Source organism: Rattus rattus, chromosome 4, assembly GCF_011064425.1.
Source record: "Rattus rattus isolate New Zealand chromosome 4, Rrattus_CSIRO_v1, whole genome shotgun sequence".
In the NCBI taxonomy this organism is placed as follows: Eukaryota; Metazoa; Chordata; class Mammalia; order Rodentia; family Muridae; genus Rattus; species Rattus rattus.
Genome location: NC_046157.1, coordinates 21,795,715 through 21,805,602, shown reverse-complemented (window position 1 = coordinate 21,805,602; position 9,888 = coordinate 21,795,715). Strand labels below are relative to the sequence as shown.

General features: G+C 49.1%; 1 protein-coding gene across 1 annotated transcript in view; it reads right to left on the bottom strand.

Moving 5' to 3' along the window:
• Positions 1 to 366: 366 nt before the first annotated feature.
• The window catches only part of Golgb1 (golgin B1), a 48,074-nt gene continuing 38,552 nt past the window's right edge, over positions 367 to 9,888 (bottom strand). The window contains exons 15-23 of the mRNA XM_032900183.1: positions 9,182 to 9,360; positions 7,982 to 8,144; positions 7,633 to 7,770; positions 5,412 to 5,558; positions 5,076 to 5,173; positions 4,443 to 4,577; positions 1,894 to 1,999; positions 805 to 1,687; positions 367 to 744 (exon numbers count right to left, since the gene is read on the bottom strand). Of these exons, the coding sequence (XP_032756074.1) occupies positions 1,553 to 1,687; positions 1,894 to 1,999; positions 4,443 to 4,577; positions 5,076 to 5,173; positions 5,412 to 5,558; positions 7,633 to 7,770; positions 7,982 to 8,144; positions 9,182 to 9,360 (1,101 nt within the window). The 3' untranslated portion in view covers positions 367 to 744; positions 805 to 1,552. The remainder of the gene's footprint in view (positions 745 to 804; positions 1,688 to 1,893; positions 2,000 to 4,442; positions 4,578 to 5,075; positions 5,174 to 5,411; positions 5,559 to 7,632; positions 7,771 to 7,981; positions 8,145 to 9,181; positions 9,361 to 9,888) is intronic.

Here is a 9,888-nt window from a genome sequence, read left to right as displayed (position 1 = left end):
ATACTTGGTGGTCTAATATTTTCCAGAGTTTCCTCAGAACTATACACAAGGCTTCACGAATTCACATCAGATGGGTCTGCTGCTTTAACCCAGTCTCAGGACGGATTTTCTAAACTGTACCTTACCCGCTTTTGCTCTAGCTGTTGAGGCTAGAAGGATGCTCACAGCCATTTGACGTTGGCCAGGGAGAAGGAAGGAGTTTCAGAACTTTCTACTAAGGATGCTCACAGCTATGTGATGCTGGCCAGTGAGATAAAGGAGTTTCAGAACTTTCTACTCCAGTAACCACTCCTTCACCCTCCCTCCCCACAGTGTGCAAACACAGGTACGTAGCATCTGTGCCAACAGATTGTCTCACACAATTCCTTATTCTGAAAATAACTTTATTATTTTACAGTAGTTGAGGGAAGTTTTTGGGATGTTGTGAGTAAAATTTAATCAACACAGAACAGAGGGTTGATCAGTGAGCCCAGCAGCTCTCTCTTCTTTAGGGGGTGAGAACAGGAAGGGGCACATCATGTCCATAAAGGGGAGGACCAACACAGCGGGATCTATTCCTAGCCATTGCTCTCAGGTCTGGATTCAGGTGCTTCGCCTTCTCTTCCCACCACCTTAGCCCCTGTTCCCAGAAGCAGGTGACAGTGGCGCTGGAGACAGAATAAACCAGCACCAGCAGAAGCAGTGCAGTAGCTTGGTAGTTCTCGAGGCTGGTGTGATTGGTACCCAGACCTGACTCCAGTTCACCTTGGCATGGCCCTGCTGGCCTCTGGACACCATCTCAGGACCCCTATGGAGGCAGTTCACCTTGGCATGGCCCCGCTGGCCTCTGGACACCATCTCAGGACCCCTATGGAGGCACATCCAGAAAATAGGACTATAGAGTTTGAGCCTTGCTGTCCATCACCAGTTCTTCCTGCCTTTTGGAAAGGAAAGACCGGCCACTTAGTATCTTAGTGTACATGTGACCGAAGGCAAAGCTGCCGGGGTCCAGTCCTGACAATGCCCAGCAACACACCCTCCCTCCACTGGCGATGGAACAGGCAGGAAGAAAATGCCTTCCTCCCTGAGATCCAACAACTGAAGCCCAGGAGCCTTCCGGCTCCCCTGAGGCTCCAAGGACTGCTCACATGTCCTATGGGGCAATGTGCTCACTGCCCACAGCACTGCATTCATCCTGAGGCAGGAGAAAATACAGGCAACAAATCAAAGCAGGTTACTAAGAAGAGCGATACTGGATTCCAGATTACTGTGTTTATTGGAACCATCTTGTTGGCACGGCTAGAAAGCCTCTCTCAGCATCCTGCAAGGCCACACGGGATGTGGATCTGCACCATCTGAAGAAGCAGTGAACACGGCACATCTCAGAAGCCGACATGTTTAAGGAGAGCGGGTGTGGCAGGCCAGGCCTTACCGCCGCCTGTCCTCACAGCCACCTCTTTTCACAGGCACTTTCCAAGAGGGTGGGCTCAAAGTGAGAAGGCCGCCCTGGGATCAACAATCCTGACACTACAGATGAAGGAATTACAAGTGCGAGAGTTGTCAAGTAACAAGTTTATAGGTGACCCGTGAAACACAGAACCAGTAAAACATGAATCATTAGGAAGTAGATGGCTGCGAGCAGTGGCACTCGGGTCCGGGAATGGCAGAGTGAACGCAGAACCCGCTTCCATCCAGCACTGCTCCGGGTCTGAAATGCACAAACAAACCAAAAAACAAATAAAAAACAGGGAAACCAGAGCTCTTCCCCTCACCAGTAATCCTGATCCCATCCTCTAAGTAGAAAGGCATCCTGGGAGACAGTCTCCTCGGTGGCTGGACACCTACACACTCGCCCACCTCCACACCGGAAGCCCACTCCCATGGCACAGAGCCTGCCCTGTGCCGTCCTCTTACCCTCCGACAGTTACTGCCTGGGAGATCCATCAACAGCACCTGCTCCTGAGAGCCACAGGCGCCAATGATTGGAGTCCGGGCTGACTCCCACTCGCTATGCTCCAACCTGGGTTGAGGAAAAACATACAACATGGGTCACCCGCATGAGATTCGCCCCAGTCACCCCAGGAAGGTGGCCAAGGGGACTGGCCCTCACAGTAGTAAAGGAACTGCCTATTTAGGATGCTGGCTTGAGTGCTTCCAGGTCAAAGGATTGGATAGTGTCTTACCCATGACGGCATGACCAGCAGGCAGGAAGCAGAATCCAATACCTGTTTGTCTCTATGACTCCTTTTCTTCATCCCCTCTCTATGCCACACTTGATTCAGAAGCTCACTCCTTTCTCTTTCCCCTTTCTCCTCTCTTCTCTCCCAGTGGTCCTTTTTAAACCTTTTTCTATTGTTTTGAGGAAGGAATTTATTATGCAGCTCAGACTAGCCTTGCATTTACAATTCTGGCTCTGCTTCCCTGGGCTAGGATTACAGGCACGTGACATCACGATTGGTTCCTTTTTTAAATTTATAACAGGCAAAAGCACTTAAGAAATTCTTTAGGGCTCTTAGAAGCCTCAGCAGCTTTCTGTTTCACTTTCTGCTGATTTGCCTATTACTTCATTGTGGAAAATTTCCCCTACCGAGTCCTGCCATGGCTCAGGGGCCCCTGAGGACAACGGGCAAGGCCACAGCTCATCACTCACACATTTCACTGTGAGTGGGATGGATGTGCCTAAAACCACACGTTTTCACTGGAGTGGGATGGATGTAGCTCGTCTCTCCTCTGCATGTCCTTACACACAGGGACTCTGTCAGCTGAACACCACCTCTCTTTGTCGGCCTCTCGCTTCTTCAGCAAGGGGAAGTGCCTTGATCTGAGCCGGGTCTAGCTGGCCCAAATCAGTTTGCCACCCTGCTCTCCACTCTGCTCTCTGCCAGAAGGAAAGTGGGAGGGGCTAACCCTAATTGATATGGTCCAGACACAGGCTCCAGAGTCATCCTGACTAAGCTGTCTCAAGTTGTCCAGATGAGGGGACTAACCTCTCCATGGGCCAGGTATCATAGCGCTAAACCGTTTCATAAGTGGCGTACAAACGGCCATGAACAAATAGGTCTCGGAATCTTGGAAAGGCCACTACACCATGAGGCACTGTGCTCCTACAGAGCCCAGGCTCAAAGCTACCTAGACAGTGTTGACAACACAACAGCTGTGAATGTACTGGATGGGAAAGAAAGAAGGCTCGGTCAGCCAAGACCTGCTCCCTGGGGAAAGCACCACAGGAAGGCAGTAGTGTACCCAGTGCCGTTTGTTCTGAGGAAGAGACATCAGACACAGTGGCTTGCCCCTGCAGACATAATGAAGGTACCTGCTATAATGTTTCTTTCTTCATAAAGGGATTCCAGCAACAAACTACTTACAGTCACACTACCTTTTCTCATTTAGCAGCGAGGTTCTTGACTTGGAATGAGGAGTTACAGAGCTGTGTTCTTCAAATCACACTTGCAGTAAACTACCCACAATATCGCACACATAGATACCTCCTAGCTGGGCAAAAGCAGTCTTCTGCAAAGCCAGAAGATGCTGCCAGCAAAGCCTGTGACTGGCAGGGGAAGGTCAGGCTTAGGCAGTGTGTTTGCCCATAAACCAGTCACATACGGTTTCTTAAGGGGCCTTTCATCCTTCCTTAGGCTACATTCTGTAAAGTTTTAGTTGGCTGGCGATGTGTGCTCACACACTCCTTTAATCACAGCACTCGGGAGGCAGAGGCAGATGGGCAGAGGGGCAGAGGCCTCTGTGAGTTCAAGGCCAGTCTGGTCTACAAATTGAGTTTTAGGCCAGCCAGAGCTACACAGAGACTGTGTCTCAAAAACAAACAACCAAAGGTCTGGTATCAAGTACATAAGGCAATGAGGATGCATTTATTTGGACCTTCAAAGAGTCCAACACTGGGGCCCTGGAGATGGCCCAGTGGTTAACAGTGCTTGTGTTACAGGTATGACGATCTGCACTGTGATCCCAGCACCCATGTAAAGCTGGCCTGACTGCACATCTGTAACCCCAGCACTAGAGAGGCAGGACGACGGCTAGAGGCTTGCTGGTCACTAACAATGGCAAGTACCAGGTTCAATGAGAGACTCTGTCTCAAGGGAATAAGGTAGAGAGTGACACACCAGGACATCTAATATCCTCTGACGTGGTCTCCCTGACCCCCACACGCAAAGATACAGACACACAAGAACCCAGCATGTACCTTGCATAGTTGTTAGGTAAAGTGGGACACCTTTCTCAGCTTACTTGTGTAACGAATGGAAAACACATTACTAACCCCGAGGAGCCTCTGCCCCGGAAGGCACAGGCCTCTGAACTCCAGGAGTGCCCTGCTTTTTGGTGATGACAATGAAATCATTGTCTGACCATGTCAGGGACATTAAGAACCTTCCTCACCCTCAGCCTGGCCACAGAAATGTGCAGGACAAGGTCAGGAGGGTGAGCAGGAGGGGCCCCCCACACCTCACCGTCTGATCTGCTCCTTGGCCAGGGACAGAGCATTTTCGGCGGTCAGTCTTTGGTCTCGCTCTTCTTCCAGCAGCTTCTTTAGCTCGCTCAGATCGTGTTTAGTGCTGCACAGCTGCTGCTGGACTTCAGAAAAGCTTGGGTAAAAGGCAAGCAGAGGGCATCGCTGATGTAGCAGGCAGTGTCTAGCACATCTTCACAAGGCTGGGTGAGCCCCCACACACAGACTCATACACAGAGGCACAGAGGGCAAACAGCGGGACACCCACGGGGAGACGGGAGACTGTGGGGAGAGTTTAACTGCGGCCTGGCAGTGTAGTGTACACGTGCAATTGTGTTAGAACTGCTGCCTTCACACAACCTGCTCGGTGCGGTTACCCTCAGCCTCTACATTATTTCTGTGACACTAGTCAGATAACAGGACGTATTCAGTGTATAGGATGAATTCTATTTCCACCAAGATCACAACTGAGTTTCTTTAAAACAACACACACCAATCACACAGGTCAGGTTTCATTATGACATTTCCATACATGTAGATAATGTGTCATGTTCATTCCCAATACCCTCTCTGGTCTACCACCCAATTTCTTTGCACCCAGGGCATGCTGGAGGGTACGGCCTGCTCCTCCTACCTTGGCTGTTCCTCCCCTGTGGTCTCAGGTTCACTCTTTATGTGAATCCCATCCTTTTCCTGGGGTGCTCCTGGAGCAACATCTGCATTTAGTGGCCCCTAGAACAAACAGCAGCTTAGTCTCTATGAGGGAAGCTCTTAAGACACTGTATGTCTGCAAACTGAAACCGTGTTCCACAGCAGAGGGAAGCGGCAGGCCCTAGCTGCTTTCCCGCCATCTCCCTGAGCACCACTCTCCTGCCATTAGGAGTTTGTTTGGTCATTTTCCTTGGACTTCATCCCATAACCACCATCGCTCCCTTCTTCCCGTTGCTGCCCCAGCCGCTTGCTGCCTTACCGTAGCCTGCAGCTGCTGCACCTGCCTCTCCAGGACGGCACAGTGGTTGAAGAGGTTACTGGAGTGATGCTGGCTCTCACGGAGACTCTGGCTGGCGTCCCTGAGCTGGGTGGAGAGGATGTTCTTCTCCTCAAGCAGCTGAGAGAACTGAAGCGGAGGAGACGTTAAGCCCCAGGACTTTCAGGACCTGAGTCCCTACCCTTAAATCATGCTACACTTTGTTTCTTTCAAAGTGAAAAATGCCTAAATGTTTCAACAACAAAAGGAAAATAATTCTGGAAGAGTACCAGGAAACTTTTATTTTTCATGGTTCCAAGGTCTATGAGCAGAATCCCCTAACAAAATTCCAGTAGGACAAGCTACTCCAGGAATGTAAGCAGAGGGCAGTAGGTCAGGTCTGTGCTTAAACTATTATAAAAAATATGACCAGAGACCAAGTTGCCTTTAAGCTGTGTGCTTAGAGAGAAACCATGGTGACAGCTCATCCACTTTATGTCACTGAGTCCCCAGGAGCAATCCTTGTAGTGGATGGGACCCAGAGAGTGAGAAGCAGCTCATATGCCTGGAGGTTTCAAGAGAGGCCCTGTGTGAGTCCTCAGTGGCTAACCTACTGTCATTCAGCAGGCGAATGGCTGTATTTGTTTAACCAGTGGGAAGGTGATTGAGATAGAGGAGGGGCCTTCCTCTCAGCTGAGCCCTCAAGAGACCTAGTTCAAGCCCAGAGTGACAATGGCCTAAGGCAGTGTGGTTTGTACTTCATGGGGTTCTACTCACATTAGTCCTAAGGTGAGTGGCTCTTCAGAGAGAATGAGGGACTTGTGGGGATGTGGAACACCCTGATTTTTTATCTTGAGTGCTTGATACACATTTTTACTTTGTAAAAATATACCATGCTATGCTAATGATCTTACTTCAATTTAAAATCTTTAGCTGTTATCATCTATCAAAATGACTTATTCCGTCATCTATAAATAGCTCTGCTTCAGTTTAAAACGCTGTTCTGGGGTGGGGGGTGGATGCCTAGATAGAGCCTCGGACTAGTATTTGGAGAGGAGTAAGACTTGAGATGGGACTGGGAGGTGTTCACTGGATGTTCACAGCCAAAGAGCTACAGAGGGCGGGGTTTCTGATAGGTGAGAGGAGAACCCAGCCCCCAAACAAAAAACAACTAAATCAGGGTTGGCTATCTCATCAATTCATTTGGGTCCAAATCCAATGCTGTCTCTGGCACTTCAATGTAGGTGAACTTAACGTCTAATGAGTACCTTTTTTTTTTTTTTTTTTTTTGGTTCTCTTTTTCGGAGCTAGGGACCGAACCCAGGACCTTGCGCTTTCCTAGGCAAGCGCTCTACCACTGAGCTAAATCCCCAACCCCTAATGAGTACCTTCTATGTGCAGCAAACACTGTCTTTCCACATCGAGAAGCTCTGACTTCAGAATGAATGGCCCCTTGAAACCTGGAGCAGGTTACTTAGCATCTGTGGGCTTTTCTCCTCATCTAGGAAAACTATCTCCTGATTTTTATGATATTGAATTATGTTATTGGTTTTTTGCGTGTGTGCCTGTATATGTAATACCCATTCACAAGTGTAGGCATGCTCATTTTACAGCACATGTGTGGAGAACAGAGAACAACCCTCAGGCATTGGTTCTACCTTTCCTCTGGGATCTAGAGATCAAACTGAGGCCACCGGGGTCTCGAGGCCAGCACTGTCACACACTGAGCAAAGTCACTGGCTCATGTATGAGTTCTTAGGACACGTGCACCTCTCACCCCAAACGTGCATGTCAGACATTCACAACTCTCCGAGTAGGCCTCTGGATCAAGTCTCACTGGTCTAAAAGAACTTCTAATTCTAGCAGACATTACCTACCTAGGTTTCTCGGAAGAGGGCAGGAATGGGGAGGAGCTATTGAGAACACTCTGACCAGTCAGAGAGCAACAGGAAGATAATGACTCATGGGAGATGGGCGGGAGACAGTGATGCTTCTGTATTTAGTGTATGGGTTTTTCCAAGTCACTCTTAAACACCTGCCCAGGGCAAGGAGAAAGCAGGCTGGGTTCTCTGCTCTGGAATAAACTCCCAGCTCTTATAAACTTCTGCTTGTAAGAAATATAAACTTCTTCTCAAGTTATGGGGAAGCTGGGTGCCAGTGCCAAATCTTATCTCCAGAAAGAGAAAAAGAGAAACTCAATTTCAGGCTAGAAATTGACACGTACCTTGCTGTTCAGTTGCTGAATTCTTAGCTCCTTCTGATGGATTTCCTTTAAGCTGTCATTGAGCTGGGTCCTGAGACGTTCTGTCTCATAAACTAGGTTTTGTGACCCGTCGAGGGCAGCTGATGTCCCTGAGGACGCCTGCCAGGACAAAAAAATGTCGCTAAAATGGTCTCTTACAAGTGCTCACACTTAGACCCTCCCTGCCCAAAGAGCCCGGAGGAGGCCTGGCTTATGGCAGCAGACGGGCAGCTGGAGGAGGCCTGGCTTATGGCAGCAGACGGGCAGCTGGAGGTGGCGCATGCCCTTTTGGGCAGTGGCCACCCTGAGTAGAAATGCATGATTTCCTCACCTGTCGCTGGTACTGTGCGGGGAGAAGCTGAGTCTGGGAGGAAGACCTCAGTTCCCTCAGGAGATTCTGCAGGTGGCCAAGCTGCTGATCTTTATCTGAGATGGCCATAAGGTACTGTTCCTTCATCCTCCTCTCATGCAGCTCCCAGGAGTTCTTCTCCACTCTACACCAGGAAAAAAATGGCTCAAATATACTCATGGCACAAAGAATAACACTCCCAGGTTCAAAACATTCCCATGAGGTATCAGCATGGGAAACTAATACGTATCAGAGTGAAATTTACGCTCTAAGTGGAGACACCAAGGAAGCTGAGGAGGGCAAGGCGGTGCCAGCACAGAGGGAACTCCCACAGCAGGGCTGACGCCGAGTCTTCACAGAAAGGCCGCATTCGGTTTGGAGCCTGAGTAAAGAGCTGTGTTTCCAAATGGGAGAGCAACTCAAGACGGGCGTGAGCACTCAGCCCAGCAGACCGGTATGAGCGCAGAGAGCAGAGTCCAGAACTGTAGGGGTCAGCGTGTAGACAGAGTAGCTATGTATGGGGTGAGGAAGGTGAGACCATGCAGGGCATGGGAGCCCACCACAGTCCTTCAGCAGTCACACCCACGATGCGGAATTAACATCGGTGTCGACTCTCAAGGACTTAGAACTCTGGATCTTGCATATATTAGGTATGAGACCTAAGCAAATAAATCTCACCAAGTTTCTTCAGTAAAGGGGAATAAACTAGATATTCTGTAAGACTAAATGAGATATATCACTCACCAAACACAAACCTGGCACATATTAAACATTAAGTAGCAAACATCAGTTGTTGTTACTTTTATTTACTTATTCCCCTGAATTTGGTGAACAGTGGGATTTCTACTGGACACCAGCTGTTTCTCCGCTGTGCATAAAGACAGGGTGTGGCGTGTAATATGGGAGCTCCCACTGGAGGAAGCGAGGTGAGGCACACACAAGTGCTCTCTTACTGTTTCTGCAGCATTCTATAAGTCTGCAACTATTTCAAAACAAAATGTTAAGATAAAATAAAAGAACACGAGGTTGGGGATTTAGCTCAGTGGTAGAGCGCTTGCCTAGGAAGCGCAAGGCCCTGGGTTCGATCCCCAGCTCCAAAAAAAAAAAAAAACCAAAAAAAAAAAAAAAAAAAAAAAAAAAAAAAAAGAACACAAAAAGGCTTCAAAATGCGGTCAGTCCTACCTGAGCTGATGCAGCTCGTGCTGCCAGGAGAGGTTTTCCTGCCTGAGCTCCTCCTTCATCATCTGCAGGGCTTTGGTCTGATCTTGAGATTCCTGAAGCTGAGCCTTCAGCGGACGGAGCTCGGTGATCTCTTGGTTCATTTGTAAGTACTGCTGTTGTAGATTCTTCAGTTCCTTCAGCTTTAACCAGAGGGAGAGCAATGGGTGACTCACTTCTACTCCTTACTGACCAGCAGCTGCCACCACAGGTGCCACAGACCATCAGCACCTTCCAAAGCCCAGGGACAGCCAAGGGACTGCTGTCAGGGCTACCCGGCCTCACCATTCCTTTTGTTTCTACCCCATCGGCCCTTGAGGTCTGAAGCTACAACTCTAACCTGGGATAGACTTAAAGAACGACTGAATGGGATCCATTTAGACCTGCACCCTTATTAGGCTCTCTCTCTCTTACATCAACACTCAAAAGGTTTTCTTTGTTGCTGCTGTTGTTTACTTATGTGTTTTATCCTTGTTTCCCATTTCTTGGGATCGGATTCAGGCGTCAGGCAAGCAGGCTTGCACGCATGCCTAAGCCACAGCCCTGCTGGACTCCAGTCTTAAGCTGAGCTGATATCCGCTATAGAGAGGGTGTGCACCCGGGTGGCTAAGGACACTCTGGCTCTAGTATTAGACATCCTACTGTTTCTTGGATGCGATGCCATCCAATCT